Source organism: Chinchilla lanigera, unplaced genomic scaffold (assembly GCF_000276665.1).
Source record: "Chinchilla lanigera isolate Chin_1 unplaced genomic scaffold, ChiLan1.0 scaffold00135, whole genome shotgun sequence".
Classification (NCBI taxonomy): Eukaryota; Metazoa; Chordata; class Mammalia; order Rodentia; family Chinchillidae; genus Chinchilla; species Chinchilla lanigera.
This window is the reverse complement of record NW_004955536.1, coordinates 2021521-2039347: the sequence shown is the minus strand read 5'-3', so window position 1 is coordinate 2039347 and position 17827 is coordinate 2021521. Positions and strand designations below refer to the sequence as shown.

Sequence of the window (17827 nt, the reverse complement as noted above, 5' to 3'; positions counted from 1 at the left end):
ATGTTTAACCATTTAACTATAAATATGTCTGTATGTGTGCTTCTGTGTTTGTGCAGAAGAGAGAGAAAGGGATACGAGGAGAAAGGAGACAGCAAGAGAATTTTCTCCCAAGATTTCCAGTGGGTGGCAGGAGAAAAAATCCACATCATGCTAGCATGATAGCTGATGTTGGGTACTATTTATAGAGCTGGCCACGGTCATGTCAGAGCTTTAAAAAGAGAAAACATCTGGGCGCATTCCAAAGGGACAGGAAGAGCTCAAGTCACAACATACTCCACAGTGGAAATCTGAATCTTCCCAAAAGTTGCGATTTACATTTGCTAAACATAATTTCATGCCTCTGAGGCCCTCAGAGAACCTCACTCTGGCACCCACTGTAACAGAAGAATAACACAGTATCCATTGTGCCTCCAAGTTTGAAGCAAGTTCTCAAGTGGGTAAATGAATGGTCACCGGATGGCAGAGTGCACACACCAGCTTCTGGGGCTGGTAGCCAGGCAGTCCCTCTGAACTGGAGCATGCCACCAGCACTCTCCAAACCGCTACACTAAAAGGAGGGAAAATCACCATTTCTACAATATTTTGCTGACATAAACCAAGGGTGCCCTACTTTAAGCAAAAGCAATACATTTAAAATAAAAACCCAGATTTTGAAAACAGATATATCAGGACAAAACAGTCCAACCTAAAAAAGGAATAGGCTATGCAAAGGTCAAACCCTCTACTTTATTCAACAAAGGAGGCCCAGCACACAGACTCAGACCCAGCAGGATACACTTCCTCAAAGACATGCGTTACCTACAGCAGCTGCCTCTGCTGGCCAGCCTGCCCATCCCTACTGCAACATACCACAGGGTTCCAAGCACAGCCTCAGGGCTGCCCCTCACACACAGATGCTGCAGGTGAGGCGCATCTGGATGCAGCCTGCTTGGGAGGGCTATTTCCCTGGCGACACCATATCCACGCCCTGTCTTTGCTGAGTGTTTTCCCACATCATCCTGCATCTCTAGCCCCCAGTGTTGGCAGCCCTGCTTTTCCGTTTCTGCGAAACCTCTTTCTGGCTTCCTAGTGACAATCAGAAGGAGAATGAGCAAGGTTTTCAGACTGGCTGTGGCTTTGATAGTGACGAGCATGTGGGCCGTCTAGCTTGTCTGTGGGTTCAGGAAGGGAATGATTTCAGGGCAGGGGGCAAACGGGAGCAGGCTGTCCACTTGCTCAGCTCCATCTCCAAAACATACCCACATCTGTGTCTTCATTCCACAGTGTTAGATTCTATTCCCAAAATGTTTGTTCCTTCCACGCAGGTCAGGAAGGAGTTAGACGCGAGTCCACATGAAGCCAGGCTTGCAGGGAAGCCTCGGCAGGCTGACCCACAGATATGCACTCATTCTCCTGAACAGGACAAAGACCCAGCCCAGCCAGATGCTACTGGATTTCACTGTCTTTGTATAATGTTTATTATTTGTGTTACAAAAATCAATAAAGGCACACTATAAAATATTTGGAAGCTGAAAGAAAAATATAAAGAATGAAATAAAAATTACCCATAATCTCACCATCCAGAATGAAGCTCTATTTGCATTTTGGCCTATGTTATTCACTTTTTGGAAATACACATCTATTCCTTTAACCAGTGGAGAGAATATTTCACTTATAACTTCATAATCATTGTCTCATGTCATTAGCATTCTTCAAGTAACTTTATATGGTGGCCAACTACTGTACTACATGTATCATAATTTATTTTACATAATCCCTACAGTGGGGGCAAGTAGAATCCAGTTTTCCAAGAAGATCATAGCACCACAGTGAATGATACTGTGCACTCATATTTCTGATTATTTCCTGAGAATAGAATCCTAAAAATAAATCAAAAGGTACAGAAATCCTCAAAAGCCACGCTTTCCAGAAAGACTGCACCAATCACAATCCCATGAACGGGACATTTTACCATCCTACTGACTCTCCCTGACACCAAGCAATGTCATTTTTAACCTTCAACAGTGTTACAGCTGGAAACCTCATTTCCACTTTAATTAGCACCTCTATGATTGCTATCACTGGAATTGCTGGTGATAGGGCTTGACTTGAATCCCTCACTTTGCCACCCACCACACATCTTCCCGATGCTGCTCCTAAGTCTCATCTTCATCCTCAGAGCCAAAATAAATGCCCAACAGTGACTCAACCAGGGTCACACAACCAAAGCTGGAACCCCAGGCCTGATGCCACGTGACTATGGTTCTATGCTGACAGCTCAGGGAGTCCAACCCCTTCCCATGTATTTTTAGCTGTGGTAGTTTCTCTTCCTTCTGACTAAACTTATTTTCCTGTGTACAAAAACAAGCCTGGCGGGGCTGGGGATTTAGCTCAGCGGCAAAAGCGCTTGCCTGGCAAGCGCAAGGTCGTGAGTTCGGTTCCCGGTACCGGAGAAAAAAAAAAAAAAAAAAAAAAAAAAAAAAAAAAAAAAAACAAAAACAAGCCTGGCACTGTGGATGTTTTGACATCTGCACTGTGCCAGGATTCACACATCATCCTCTCACTCTTCCCAGGCTCAGCCCAACCCAGCCACCATCTCCCTGTAACCCTTAACAATGACACAGTGCCTTACCTACACATGGAAAAGGCTTTAAACTAGCTTCACCCCACCCCTATGGAGAGTGCGCAAAGTGTCCTGAAATTTGTGTAAACCTGGACTGGGAAATATCAGTTAAGTCAAAGAAATGATCCTTGGGAGAGGTGGTAGGAAGCCTAACAGTGCAGGACAGTTCAGAAAAACAGTTTTGGAAAAACAGCTCTCACAAGGGCTCATTCTACCAGCACATCCACTCCTTCACTAACAGGAGAGTGAGCGAGAAGTCAATGTGTTCTCTTCATGCAGAAATGGAAATAACTCAGGACCAGACAGCTCTGTGACAACACAATGCTTAAGTGCATCAGCAGGCCAGCAACTGTCCATCACAGCTGCTCCTCAGAGGCCAGAGGAAATGTGCCACACTCCCTCCACCTCAGGGAGCAAAAGCATCTCAGAGGAGGGGCGTCCCAGAAGCCCAGAGCTGGTCTGGTCAGAGCCCCACAGAACCCTGCACAGACCAGGGAAGCAGTCCAGGGATGAGGGCATCAATGTTTTAAAGTCACCTGCTTGCCCAGGAATTTGTGCTGCAGAAAAGTTCCGCAGGATCGTAAACCAGCTCTGTGACTGCTTCACAGCTCACTCTGCAACTTGGAGCAATCATTTGCTTGATTCAGCTCAGGTTAGAGAGATGGATAAGATTTTTCCTACAAATCACTTGATTAGTATGAGAAATCTATGTTCCTGCTGTTCTAAGCATTGCAGGGATTTTTGGTCCCCTTTAAATCTCTCTCAATATTATGGTTCTTGAAGCTCTCAGAGTTTCCTCCCCAGGATTTTTTTTGAAGGTGCTATACTATTTGGCAACCTTACTTTGTTCCTTTCCATTGTCTTTCTTCCAAAGAATGCAAAATTCTTAACTAGAAATATTTGGGAGGACATTCCTGGGCTTAGAATCCAAAACAGGTATTTTATCCTATTTTTAACCATTCTAGTATCTCCCTAGCACAACTGCATGTAGTCCATGACCCGCTACAAGCCTGGCTCACCCTGTCACCTCCATAACCTTTCATACTGCAGGCCTTTGAACACTATATATTTTAGACAATATGCTGAATATTTCCAATCTAATTCCATGTAATCAGTACAACAAACCTCTGAGACAGATAGCAGGTGTTTTAGAGCTGGGAAACTGAGGTTTGGAGCAGCCATTCAGACAGCTGAACCAGGTCTGTGAAACTGCCATGAGTTACATAAACTCTACATGTCTGTGCTTCCCTGTTCTGTATTTATCTCAAAAAGAACCCCAGGAACAAGATTGGAAGAGAAGATGGGTGAGTCTTCCCCACTGCTCAGTCCTGAGCCACAAACTCCTTATTGCTTATATCACTACTGCAACAACCCTAGTCCCTGAGTGAGCACATGATGGCTCTAAGAAGAATTCTCCACACACTGGTGCATCTAGTAACAATCACATGTCCATCCATCCCCAGGTCCACCTGAGGCCAGCCCTCTTGCTGGCCATGTTCACAGCACACTGGCATAAGTGGGGTCTCCTGTTGCCCTTCTGGGGCTCCCCTGAGCGACACTATGCTCCCACACACACCTGCACTTCCCACCTTGTGGTGGACACTGCAGTCCCTGAACAAAGGCCCAGGCTAGTTTCCTGCTGGCTCCATGGTCTTTGCTGGGTCTCTTTTCCAAAGCCCCTATGTCATTCTCCTTCCCTATAATCCTACTTTCTCCTGATTTTCCTTTTTCTTCCCTGCAGACATGTAAGTAGAATAAAGGAATATGCTGTTTCCTCATAGCTCACACCAGCATTTCCCTTCTCCCAGGTCTCTTCTTCTCCCTGCCTCCTTGATGTTAGCAAAAAGACGGCACAAACCCAGGCCACTCTTCAGCCTTCTGCCCTCACCTGGGGTGAGTTACTTCTCTGCCTGAGATAATTTCTTACGGTAAAATTAGAAAAGACAACCTTCATTTTATTACCTCTTGTCTCATAGGAAGATTTCTCTTTAAAATGCTTTAGGGGGAAAACTGAGTACAGTGCATCTCCCTTAGATCCCCCAAGCCTGGCGGTTGGGCTGTGTAGCTCTCTCTCCTGTCTGAGTTCTAGATAGACCATTAGTAACCCTAGCAATATAGTTCTGTTTCTTAAAATTCCCTTCCACAAAATCCTCCTTGGTAGGTGTCCAGACCTGCAGGATCCTCCAAAACCATTTTGTTCCTCTCCATCCATGCCCACATTTTGGCCTTATTAATTCAGTCACAACTCTTCAGAATTTATGGGGCCCCCTTTTCAGTGAAAAGCTCCAGTGAAAGCAATGGCAGAAGCCTTTTAATTTTGATTTAGAGAGTCAGAAATCTCTCTGCTGTCATCTCCAACCCTCTCCCTTTTGTTTGGGGGGCACATGTCCTGCTGGGCCCAGGTTCTTCCCCCTTTTGTTTTGGAGCCTCTTGATCTTATTCTCTATGTCACTCAAAAAATGAAGCACCTCAGAGGAGTCCCTACCCTGATCCACACCTAGAACCTCTTCAGCCAACAGCTGCTTTTTCCTGCTGCCTCTGTCCTGGAGCCCACAAAGGCCCCACCCACCTCACCGCCTGTACCTGCGCCATCTTGTGCCCAATAGCATTGTTATTCTTCCCATTTTTGTTGGAAAAACACTGAGTTTGACCCTGCATACTCCTCCAGTTAGCATTTCATTTCTTTGCATCCTTTACAACAACACTCATCCTGGAGCTGTTCACCTGAGTGATCACCAACTCCTCCCGGTGACCCACCTCAGTGAGGCTCTCCCCAGCTGCCAGCTCACCTCACCATCAGCCACCTTGGTGCTCACCTTAAGTTTTCACACCTCATCTCCAGATACAGAGGTATCTGGCCCAGCTCATCACTGGTTCCTTCTGAAAAAACACTCTTTAGTTTCTGAGGCAACGTTCTGTCTTGCTTGGACCCCTGTGTAAAAAGTAGCCCCTTCCCAGAGCCTGCTCTGGTTTAAATATGAAGTAACTCCAAGGGACTAATGTAGTAAAGGCTTGACCCCAGGTGTCTTAGCTCAGAGGTGAGACTACGGAAGTGATTGGATCAGGAACACTGACCCTATCAGCGGACTAAAGCATTGAGAGCTCCCAGCTAAACAGGCTGTGAGAAGGCAAGGCCCACCCGAAGGAAGGAGCCTCCTGGGGGAGTGACTTCCTCTCATGCTGGCTGTCTCCTCTTTCACTGCTTCCTGGCTACCTGAGGTGAGCAGCTCTCCTCTGCCACACCCTTTTGCTATGCTGTTCCTGTCTCATCACAGCCCTAAGAGAGATGGAGCCTGCTGACCATGAGCTAAAAACCTCTAAAACTATAAGCCCAAATAAACCTTTTCTCCCTTAAGTCAACAATCTCAGGCATTTTTGGCAAAGGAAAACAAAAAAAAAAAAGACTAACTAAAACAGAACCCTTCAGTGGTTCATCTTCAATGTCCTAGACCCAAAGTCAGCAATCTTTGGTCCATAGGCCAGGTGGCTGGTTTATAAAGTTTGATTAGATCACAGCTATGCTCCTTCATTTACATATTATCTGTGACTGATTTGGTGTTCACATGGCAAAGATGAGCAGTTGCAGCAAAGATCATGCAGCCTGCAAAGCCTGAAGTATTCACTGTCTGACTCCTTAAGAAAAAGTTTGCTAACACTTCCCCTAGACATATAAACACAGTTCAGTTCTCAAGATTCATCTTTATCTTCTAGTACCTATACTAGGTCTGTAGGGGTGTGCCTTGGCCCTGTGACCCTAAATACCACTGTACACTGATAGCCCCAAAGGGCTTCTCTAGTTAGACTTCCTTTCTGAAATCTAGATCACAGCCCAACCATTCAGGAGTTACCTCATGTAGATGTCTCACACTTCCAAAGACAAGCTCCTTGCTTCCAGTTCCTGCACTGCCTTATGTGCTCCTTTCAGTCTCTTCCATCTCTTGCCAAAGCCTTTCAACCATCCTTGAATGCTACCTTTCCCTCAGACCCCATGTTCAAGCCACTAGCACTTTCTGATGTCTCCTCCTCCCAAACAAATCCTGAATTTGCCCATTGCCCCCTCCCTCCTCAACCTTAATCCAAGCCCGGTCTTCCTTCTCCAGGACCTTTGTCACCCGGCTGGCCTCTGCCTGCACAGGGCCCCTACAGTGTGGCCGTCACACAGTAGCCAGAGCAATGCCTTCACGTCACAGACAGTGTTACTGCGAGGCTGCTCTTCCTGACAGCTCTATCAGGGTCAACTTAGAGACTTTTTCTAGCCTGCACTGCTGTCCCCACATGTCCACATGGACCCCACACCACACGTCCAGATCTCTGCCTGAGTGTTACTGCTGGGCAAGGCCCTTTTCCTGGAGACTTCCTCCCAGGCACAGACCCCATTTCCCTTGCTCAACTTCATTTTCTCCAATGTACTGATCAGCCCTCTGGCAGGTTTTCTGACATGTTTGCCCTTGGTCTCCTGGACTGAAGTCTAAGCTCACAGCAGACAGCACCTGGGTCAGTTGTGTGCACTGCTGGATTCTCAAAGCTCAGAAGTGTGCCTGTCCACTCCCAAAATATGGAGCAGTGACTAAATGAACACCTAAAGTGTCAGAAGTCTATGTATCCCATGAAGGAAATGAAAAGACGTGGGAGAGAAGCATATTGTTGCATTATGGAGAAATCAAAAGGCAGAGCTTCCCAAGACTCACACACAGACTTGCTGAACTGTTCTGAGGAAGGAAGCAAGCCAGTCCCTGCAGAAAAGGGACCGCGTTACCAGCGCCCTTCTGCAGAGCTTATCTGTGATCAGGTGAGGCGGGCTGAAGCAGGGGTGTCTCTGGAGGTACACAGAGCAGTGCCCCAGCCTCATCTCATCCCCACACCCCTCTAGGCCCTCCTTGTCACCAGCAGAGAATCCTGACCACAGAGCCTCACGGTGGGTGATCTTGGTAGGGCCCAACAGACAGCACACAGGGTTAGGAATTGGCCACTCGCTGCAGTGTTAGCCACCGTGTGCCTGTAAAAGGTCAGTAATGAACAGTGTTTAAAAATCTGAAGTCAAAGGCAATCCACTGATTTCTCTCTCTTTTCCTTTTTTTTCCTTTCTTCCCTTCTTTCTTTTCTGTTATCACATTTAAACATCGATAATTTACAATTTAAAAAAGCGTTATGGTCATTTAAAGTTACTCTTCCATATCTAAACAACCCTCTGGGGTCATTAGCTCATCTCTACTCTGCTCCAATTTTTTAAGTATTTTCTTTCCCTTGATCTCATAAGTTTTCCCTCTTTGTCCCACATTTGGAAACCCTGGGACTCTGGACAGGGAAGGAAGGAGGGCAGAGCAGCAACATCATGACTCTCCTCTCTCCTTCCTGGAACCCTGCAGGGCAACCAGTTTCCAAGGAGCAGAACCCAGGGAGATCACAGGAGAGAAGCCCATGAGACCCACAGGCCCATCTCTGCTGCTCCTGCCCGCCCCGCCACACTCCTCTCACAGCCACACTGTCCCGTCTCTCCAGAAGAAGGAATGTCCCAAAAGAAAGGGAAAATGATGAGAGGGGCATCTCTCACCATCACTCTCAGTGCAGTCCCGCAGCCCATCAGCAGCCTAAACCAACCATGCAGGCTTTGGCCCCAGACCTCCACATGGGCTGAGAATGCCTCTCCTGCCATCCACAGCCCGCATCATTTGGTGTTCAGGATCCTTGGCCTGTGAGCACATCTGAGACAACTCTTGCTTTCAGTGACACCCCCCTTCCTCAGTACCTGCTCTGCCTAATGTCCCAGGGCTCAGAGAACACACCATTATGCTCAGGATCATCATAAGGGCACTGCTGTTTGCTCCCCAAGAGCCACCCGAGTCACAAAGTACACATTCCACAGCCCTGCTTTGCCCAAGACACACAGGCCACCAGGAGGGCCTTGCTGATTGGGAGGCAGGGCAAAAGCTTCAAGCAAAACTGTGGCCCATTCCACGCTTGGTACCTGTGCCTGCTGCCCTTAGAAACAAAGCAGAGCAACTGTGCCTGTGGGTATCCATTTCTTCCTCTGCAAATGGAGAAAACAGCACCTTCCCTGCCCACCTCTGAGGCTTCTGAATACAAACATCACTCAAATTTTGAGTTATTATTAAAATAAATAGAGCAGCAAATCATCCATGCAGTCCACACTGCTCCTCGTCCTGCCCGTGTCCCAGCAGGGCTGACCACTTTTCCCAATTAAGCCTGCGAAAGCCCCAAGGGTGTGCCCATCAGGGTTGCCACCTGTCCTGCTGTGGGAAGGCGCCCCAGAGCCCCCATGTGGCCCCAGTACGCATCATGGAGCCAGCCAGCTGTGACTTCCACCCAGGGCAGGCTGTCTCAGGCTGCCCAGAGTTTATGCAACTAAGAAAACCACAGCGGGAAGCAAATGCATTCCGGAAAAGCAGTAACAAATGAAGCACTTGTCAGGAGGCCGGCCCACAGAACTGCCTCTAGAGAGCCCTACTATAAAGGGGACAGACATCAGCCACTGACTTCACCTGAACTATGGAGGGCACAGCTGCATACCTTCCTGTGAAAATCCACCAGCCCCTCCAGAGCTGGTGGAGCCCTGCAGCACAGCCCACTCCGCAAACAGCATGGCCTCTGGCAATGCCACTCACTAGCTGTGAGACCCTGGTCAAGTCAGCTGCCCTGAGCTTGGACTTCCTTCTCTGCTTGTGAAATGAGCAGATGTATAGGAGGCAGGGAAATGTGCCCCAGAACAGCTAAGAGGAACTGACATGGAAAGTCATGTCATGACATGGTACTGGTGGCAGGGGTGTGAGGTGATAGGAAGGGACAAGGACCAGCGATGCCACTCTCAGCCCTTACTGATGGCAAGGCTGGCACTTGCTGGATTTCCTAGACACACTTGCGTTATCTCGCACTCATCGAATCTCACCATCTCAGTGAGGAACATCAAGCCTAACCCTTTGTTACATACAGCTTGAAGCTTGCAGCTTGAACATGAGTGGATAAAATGACTAATTTAAAAAGCATATTTTCTGAATTGCACAATAATGTTTCCTGTAAGAAATTTGAAAAATATAAAAAGTTTAGAGGAATTAAAAATTAGGTGTTTCCTAGAACCCAGTGACAACCACTGCAAAGATTTTGACATATTGTCATCTGTTCCACTTTTCAGGACCACATATATCTTTTATTTCAACCACAATTACACTTTATTTACCTTTATATATTTACTTAATATAGATCATTAGCATGTTCCCACATTCTTATATATTATTCAATGCAATTTTAATAGCTTCCTCAATTTCCATTTATGGATGAACCATATTAGATTTAATTAATGCCCCCCATGCAATGTTTTGTTATAATGAATAATGTTGAAAGGACTGTCCTTGATTAGAACTATGTTGCACATCTCTGATTATTTCCTTAGGATAACTTCCTAGAAGAGGAACTGCTTATTGGTTCAAAGAGTATATTTTTGAGACATGTCTGTGATGTTTACAAATTATCTTCCTGCCAGCAAGTCTAAAAATGTCCATTCCTAACAACATCCTAACAATGCTAGATAGGATATCATTGTCCATTTTTGCTAATCTGTTAGGTGGGTAACGACATTTTGGACTTGATTTCACATGTTAACTACAAGTGAGTTTAGGCACTGTTACATAATGTCCTGGCCACTTATTTCTTTTGCGTGTACCTACTCACATTCTTTGTTCACTCTTCTATCAGAGAAAAGACCAATTTTAGTTAATACTCTGAGGAAAAAGAGAATTAGTCTACAACCTCTTTTGACGACCTTGCCCCCATGTTTCACAATCCCTGCCATTAAAACATTAATTCTAATGTCTCACTTATATCCTTTTCCTGCAGTTTCAACCAACTTCCTCTCCTCCTGTCTCCTAGTGGGGATGCTGCTGTTATCTAACAGTGTGACCTTCTGTGTCAGCTGTCAGCCTGTCCTCCCGGGAATGAATAATTCTTCTTCATTTTTGCCCTATCTAGTGTGACTTACTAAGTCAGAATGTTGCCCTTTGATGCTGTCCCTTCCGCTCCCCACGGCCATGTCTTCCTCTGGGTCCTCATTTCTTACCTGGGCAACAGCAAATTATTTCTGAACAGGCCCCTGTCTCAGGCTAGGCCCTGCCTTTTAGGCCCTCCAAAACCCTGCTCTCCACTTTGCAACTCCACAACTACTCAAACTGCAGTTCCTAGGTACAAGTGTGGCTTGTCATTTCCTGTCTACAACCTCTGTCCCTTGGTTTGCCCAGCTAGTCTCTTGCCCTGTGATGAGCACCACACCCTACCTATCTGGTATGTTCAGATTCAGTGACACCAGGTACTGCATTACTGACAGATCCACTGTTTCCTGCAGATTGGCTCAGCTCTCACCACCTCTGCCCCACCCTCTGGGCGAATCCTATTAGGCTCAGCTCATACTCGGGTTTCCATGCTCCAGGAGGCCACCCCACAGAGGACAACCTCAGTAAACACATATCCAGAATATATCTCTGCTTCACTTCCTACAGCTCACTGTTTTCCTTTATAATCTGTAATATCAAAAGTGAGGACAGAGTGCGAACTCAGCTGAGTACCACTGCGACTGGCAAGGACATACCACAAGCACCTCCTGGGTGAACCCTGGAAGTTTTCCTCCAGGGTCCCCACCTGCACACGGGGCCCATAGGCCCTTGATTTCCACCTCCTGTGTGCTGGCCCATCCTTCCTTGCCTCGCTTCCCTTCCTCTTCCCAGTCTGGCCCCAGCCCCTGGTGCCCACAAAACCTTCTCTCTCCCTTTCTCTCTCACTTTATCCCTCTCTGGCTCTTCCACAGCTCTGTCTCAGTTATTTCTCTGCTCTGCTGCCTCTGGGGCTGAGGCTTTTGCAGGTCATACAAGACCCTGCAAGAGAAGCTATAGTTCTTGCTAGAAGATACCTTTGGTTGTGGGTACCCAGCAGGCTGTGGGAGAAAGGGCCATGCCTTCTCCACTAAGCACTCCCCGATGAGCTCTGGATGCCAACCCAGCACACACCTAGGACTGTCTGCTTGCCTTTTGCTCAGGGGCCACACACAAACTCTGGATTTATTCTGTGGAATTTGTTTCACCCATTCACCTTGCTTCCTAGGTGCCTCAACAACTGCTGAGCAAAGCTGCCTACAGCAGCTGCCTCATTCTTGGGGGTCTAGGGCCCCTTCTGAGCCCACCTAGGGCCAAGCTTTGGGCCCTAGCAGAGCACACTCCAGGCCCTGCAGGCTGCACCCTTCTCTGGACAGCCCCACCCCTCATATGCAGCCCTTGACTCTATTCACTAATGTGCCTTGGACCTCTTATTTCACCTTACAAATTGTTCATATTTTTCACATTTCTCTTACACTTGCTCCCTGCCCTACCAGTCCCTCTCTGGGTTCTATATTCTGGTGCATACCCCTACCAACCGGCCCAGCCAGGCTCTGCAACCCACGCAGAGGAGGAAGGGTTTTCAGGTTCTTGGGCAAATGAAGAGGCTGGAGCAGAACACAGTCTCCCTCAGCCACATCCTAGAAAGACTGCCCACCTGCAAATGTCCCCATCTTGCCACTTGGTTACACATAAACCAGGAGCAAGAAAAGCAAACAATCAATCCAATTCAGAATCAGAAGAGAGGAGCTACAAAGCTGGTGACCCTGACTCGGGAGAAGAACCTGAACGCTGGTCCAGTTCTGCCATTTGGTGACTGTGTGACCAAGCCAAACCCTCTCCCCTCTGCGGGCCTCACTGGCCACTCGTGGGAATGAAAGATGAGACTGAGTAGGAGATCCTGAGCCATATACAGGACCTGCCCAGAAAAGCAGCACAAGGGCCATGCTGGGCTTCCACACCCAGGGGCACAGCGGGCTGTCTGCATTCCTTCCTCACTCCCCACACATCTTCAGCCCCTTCATAACCACAGGAAGGTGGCAAGGTTTTGGAGAAATGAAATTGAGCCTCTTCAAGACAGGGTATGGATCCTGAGGCTCTGACCCTGCCTTTACCTCTGCACAGTCCTCTGGCTCCTCCTCCAGTGTCCAAACCTTCACTTAACCACTCCTGAAGATCATCACAGATCTCCACAACCTTCCCTTTTCACAAACTCTTGCTGATGGAAAATTCTTCCTCATACCTAATCTAAGTCCATCTGCTGCAATTTCTGTCTATTTTCTCTCGTTCAATCCTTACTGGAGATGGAGAACAGCTGGTTGCCATCCTCCGTATAACATCCTCTCCTAAACCAAAATCAGTTATGACATCACCCTCAGCCTGTTTTTCTTCTGGCATAGCATCCACCACTCCTTCTGACCTGCCCTTAAGGATTCTGTCTCCCAAGCATCACTGGTCACCGTGGCTCACACTGGAAGATGCTCTGAGAGCTCCACACCTTTCCAGATCTGTAGCATCTATGACGGGATGGAGGACTCTGTGGCCAGATCCAGAGAGGTCAAAGCAAAAGGGGACCAAAATGAACACAGTTTAGGCCCTGGGCTTTACATAGGATGAAGCTGAAAGTCAGAAAGAGCAAGTCAAAAGTCAGAAATCTCAAGGTGAAATCTGAAGGGTCTGGATCAAGCCACCACATCCCCAGGACTGCACAACACCTGCAGCCTCAGTATGTCCTGTCCTCTACTTGGGCAGAACAGAACCACCATGCACTGAGAAGCAAAGGGGCAGTTTCCTAGCACTGTCCTGACACATATTCTGTCTTCCTGTGTCCACTAGCAGATGCCTGAATTTCCACTTCTCACACCTTTGATTTCCACTAAAAACTCAAATATCAGACTGAGAGTAGAGCTCTGTGTTACAGTGCTTGCCTAGCGTGGGCGAGTCTCTGGGTTCCAACCTCAACACCACAAAAATAAAGGAGGAAATAAAGTAAAAAAAAAAAAAAACCAAATACCTCTGCAAGTGGCACTAGTATTATTAGTTTTAACTTTCATACCTTAATACAAGAAATTAGATTTGATATTTAGTCTTTTCCAACTATCAGTAGATTCAGGATGAGAAGAGAACAAAGAACAAAGAAGCTGGAATGACAGACAAACTGCACTGTCTGCTGGTGTTTACAAGGTCAGTCCTGGCTGCAAACGGACTGCAGGGGATATGGCTTCAGCTGGTGGGGGTCCCCAGGCACAGAAAACGCCCCTGCTCAGACACATCAACTGGCAGCCCTGCCAGGTCAGCTGCACCCCAGGTGCTCCTGTGAGGTCTGCAGCAGAACTGAACTTGGTGAGAGGATTACCTCACTGCTCCCACCGGGCAGGCTCTCGTGAGCACGATATTCCAGCATTTCTAAGGTATCCTGCTTAACTCTTCCCAAAGGGAAGTGAGCAGGGCATACAAAAGTAAGTCTTCACCCCAGGATGCCCTTAAATGACAGTAGGAATGAGCAGGGAAGGCGACAAGAGATGGATACCTGCCTATCAGATTGGGTAATAACTGAGTATTATTCAGTTACCTGTTTCAAGGTGAAACGGCTCCCCAGGGGGAGAAAGGAGGAGTATGTGAGTGTAAGGAAGAGTGAGTCACATCAACTATTTACTCATAATTTTGCCTATGAAATTTTCCTAAATGAAGAATGGAGGAGGACAAGAATAGAGTGGTGAATAGATATATATATTCAGAAGCTGGCTTTCAAAACAGTCTTCTCCCCACTCTAAATACACAGGGCACACTGTGCTCCAACTTCATCAACTTCTGGGGATGCTTTTGATTGCTGCAAGGCTCCAGACCACCCTCTCCAGGACAGCTGGCAAACTCACACAGCCAGGCAAGGAGGAAAAGGCATCAGGTACCCCGACAGTGTTCCCCAAAGCGCCTAACCCAATGAGGGTACTTATCTGATTTCCACAAAACCACAAAATTAAATTTAAAAATAGAAGACAAAAGGCAATTCTGACAGAAATGTTAATACGTTTTCAATCTTATTTCGGGGCCAGTTTTCTTTAACAGCAAAATGGCCGCAAAATGACAAGATCAAAGCAGGTTGGCACAGAGATTACTTATTGATGTGTTTATGATGAAAAGGGAGGACAGGGAGGGTGATGGAGATGGGATCCAGAAAGCAGGGATGGGACTCCTAGTTGTCAGCTAACTTGCACTGGGCGGGGGAGAGCAGAAAGCTGCAATCCTCCACAGCACACTGGTAAATGCCAGAAGTCCTGGCTGGCCAGTGGGGAGGAGGTCATGCTAGACCTCTGGCCAGGGCTTACCCGGGGTCCTAGCTAAAGCTATCATGCCTGAAGAAGTGACAAGTGACAAATTCAATTTCCTAAACATCAGTCAGTGCCTTCATATACAAACAGGCGCCCATCTTCACGAGTTCATCAGCCTAACACCAGTGAATGACTCTCCAAGCTGGATCACAAGCAGAAGAGCTGTGCTTCACACCCTACTCTATCCAAGGTGAAGCTGTGATGATGGTGTTTTGCATTTTGTCAGTTATGCTTTGGTTCCTATGTCCCCCCATCTCCCTTTTTTTAGCTTAAGTTGTTATTTTAATGATCTCTGTTCCAAATGGGGAAATACAAGGAAGAAGAATGAGGAGGAGGCAGAGGAAGAAATCAAGCACTCCAGTGTGTCCCACTTGTACTTCTTAAAGCTCCCTGGGCTCCCTCCCCCCACCAGCCTTTTCCCTCTGTGCATGAGTCACCATTCAGAAGCTGTTTTAAATGTCTTACTTTTAATGTTCTCTATCTAAACAGAAATCGAGGAGATCAGGATCAAATAAAGGGACCCCCAGCTCTACTCCCAGTTCCTGGTCTTATCAAGCTCAAAAGAACTTTCTAATGTATTGTCGTCTTCAGGAACACCAAGGGGCCTGCTTTCAAGAGCTGGGTGCTGTCCTCCTGGGGTCTCCAGGGGCCATGCACTGTAGAAAGACCACCAAGGACAAGGTTCTGCATTCAACCCTCCCAACAGCCAAGAAAAGTTCAATTTCTACTACTAGTTCCAAACACAGAGAGATCATAATGTGCAGGGCTGCAAGTTTGCTTTGTGGACTGTCAGGGGAGAGTATGCTGAAGAGAAGGCTGACCGCATCCTCACTAACAATAACAAAAACAAAACAGTCAGGCACCTGTTTTTTTTTAACCACTGTGAGTAGAGCTTCCATAATAACAGTTCCCATCCAAAATAGCTTCCTAAAGGAGGTGGAGAAGAACCTGTTGTATGTGGTGGTAAAAAAAAAAAAAAAAAAAAAAAAGAATTAAAAAGTGAAGGAGCTAGAGAATCCAGACTGCCATCTGCACCTCAGCGGGAAGGGTGTCACAGGGGAGAGGTGGCGCAGGAGCGTCCTTCCCAGAACATTCACTAGGCAGGACTTCCCAGCTGCAGGGAAGGGTGGAAATTCACCTGACTCTCACCCATCTCAAAGCTTCAGGGCTTGTGACACCAGACAGGGACTGGCAGCTTCAGAGTATTCAGTAGGTGCAGTCAGCCACACACCTGGGAAAGTGGTGTGCAGCACAAACACAGGAGCTTGCATGAAAGGAGGAAGAAGTTCAAGGCTAAGTGCATTACCTTCTCCCCCATGGGCACACTGCTTCCTGAAGGTCCACCTAACACTGCCTGTGGGAGAAACTGGAGGAAAGGAGTTTTCTCTGGGACCAAACAGGAGTGTCATATTATGTCATATCACCCACCCCAAAAGCGGTCATACTCTTTTGGTCCCACAATGAAGAATATTCAAGGATGCTGCTCCGCTGAACCAGCTGCCTGCCATGATGAGCTTTTCTACTCAAAGCAGTCACCAGAGGCAGTATGGATGGGGACTTCAGCTCCATCTTTCTGCCACACCTGCGAACCTGCTCAACCTGAGCACCTAGACAGAGCCAGCGCCCAGCAGCTAGATGTCCCACCACCCGCCTCCACCTCCCAGAGGAGCTGGGACGCTCAGGGCTCCATGCAACTCCAGCACAGGTATGAGCTGTGCACAGGCTAGAATTCAGGTCCATCCCCATTTTTTCAGGGCACACCAAACCGGGAAAACGTTGCAGAGTTTAGGGGAGCTAAGCAATGAAGTGATTTTTCTTCCTCTGAACGGTTGTGTCAGTTTCTCCACAAGTTGTATGGCACCCAGAAGCTGACCGGGTCAAACAGGACAGGCCCCCTCGCCCCAAGAAATTTCTTCTTCCACCACACAAAATGAACAAAGAAAGAATGGTCAAGGGGTAAGAGGGAGAAAGAGACAGAAGTTTGAAGAAGGACTCAAGTTGAAGGTCACAGTACTTTGGGGAAGGCAGGTCAATGTAGTACAGAACAGCAGACCCTGTGGTGCAAAACCTGACCAACCAGTCACGATTCTCAGACCAGCTTCTCAGGGACAGTCACATTATCCTGGGGTCTGGGAAACAGTTCGCGGTCCTGAGGTCCTCCTTCCTTCGGCCAGCAAATCCTAGCCTGCACCCCAACCATGCGGAAGACCAGATGGATTTTTGACAGACCTGAACACAGCTAATTAAGAGTAGTAAACAAACCCAGTTACTGGCAAGCTTAGAAGTTTTCCAAATTGTTGGCTTGTTTTCCTCCCAACAAAAGGCAATGAATTTCCACCTTTGCCACATTTCCTCCCCTAAACTTTTCTTCTCTGAAATCCTCCACCTCTGCTAACCTGCAGCCACCGAGAAGGGACAAGCGAGCAGCACCCCGGGGATGTGGGTAGAGGTACCTTGTCAGAAGAGCGGGGGCTGTGGTCCCCAGGCTCGATGCCCTGCCGAGGTGGGAAGATGCTGTCCGGATGGAGCACTGGAGCACGCTGAGGATTACGCGTTCCTGTCTCTGCGACCAGACCTTTCAGCAGCTTGGACCAACTGTGCTAGCGATGCACTTAGCAATTATCTGCTGGCGCCGACGCCCCGCCCTCTGCTCCTGCGATTGGCTCTCCAGCCCCGGGCAGGACTGCATTGGTCTCTGCCGACCTCACTCATTGCTTTGGCTCCTACTATTATCTAAGCCATCAAAGGAAATAATTCCATGTTTCATTGACAACCTGTAAGGCTCTTTTCCTCCGGGCCTGTGTGGGGCCAGCACGGGAGCCCAGCGGAGGAAGGGGAGGGGAGGAGAGTAGGAGAGGTGGGGAGGGCGAAAGGGAGAGGGAGAGGGAGAAGGAGGAAGGGAGGGAGAAGAAAGGAGGGAGGGAGAGAAGGGGAGAGAGAGAGAGAGAGAAAGAGCTATCAAGCAATCAGATTCTTTCTCCAGCGTTTTAACTTCCTCAAAACAGAGCCCATAGCAACAATTT

The 17827-nt window shown here is 47.7% G+C and overlaps 2 protein-coding genes across 3 annotated transcripts in view; one reads left to right on the top strand and one right to left on the bottom strand.

The window, feature by feature from the left end:
• Zmat4 (zinc finger, matrin-type 4) overlaps positions 1 to 17558 on the bottom strand; it is a 374900-nt gene extending 357342 nt beyond the window's left edge. For both annotated transcript variants that reach the window (XM_005410534.2, XM_013507717.1), the window contains exon 1: positions 17258 to 17558. The gene's annotated coding sequence lies outside the window, so the exon portion shown is untranslated. The remainder of the gene's footprint in view (positions 1 to 17257) is intronic.
• On the top strand, positions 3023 to 17541 carry LOC106147261. Its single transcript, XM_013507723.1, has 5 exons — positions 3023 to 3254; positions 3875 to 3906; positions 4411 to 4495; positions 15294 to 15690; positions 17207 to 17541. The coding sequence occupies exons 3-5, from the start codon at positions 4436 to 4438 to the stop codon at positions 17539 to 17541; spliced, it is 792 nt and encodes a 263-aa protein (XP_013363177.1). The 5' UTR covers positions 3023 to 3254; positions 3875 to 3906; positions 4411 to 4435.
• Positions 17559 to 17827: the final 269 nt, after the last annotated feature.

Excerpts from the sequence above, each read along its gene's own strand:
- LOC106147261 (XM_013507723.1), top strand. The coding sequence starts at position 4,436 with ATGTTAGCAAAAAGACGGCACAAACCCAGGCCACTCTTCAGCCTTCTG. Across the intron at positions 4,496-15,293 it reads GCCTTCTGCCCTCACCTGGG|AAATCGAGGAGATCAGGATC; the intron begins GTGAGTTACTTC and ends CTATCTAAACAG. Across the intron at positions 15,691-17,206 it reads TTTTTTTTTAACCACTGTGA|CCACCGAGAAGGGACAAGCG; the intron begins GTAGAGCTTCCA and ends GCTAACCTGCAG.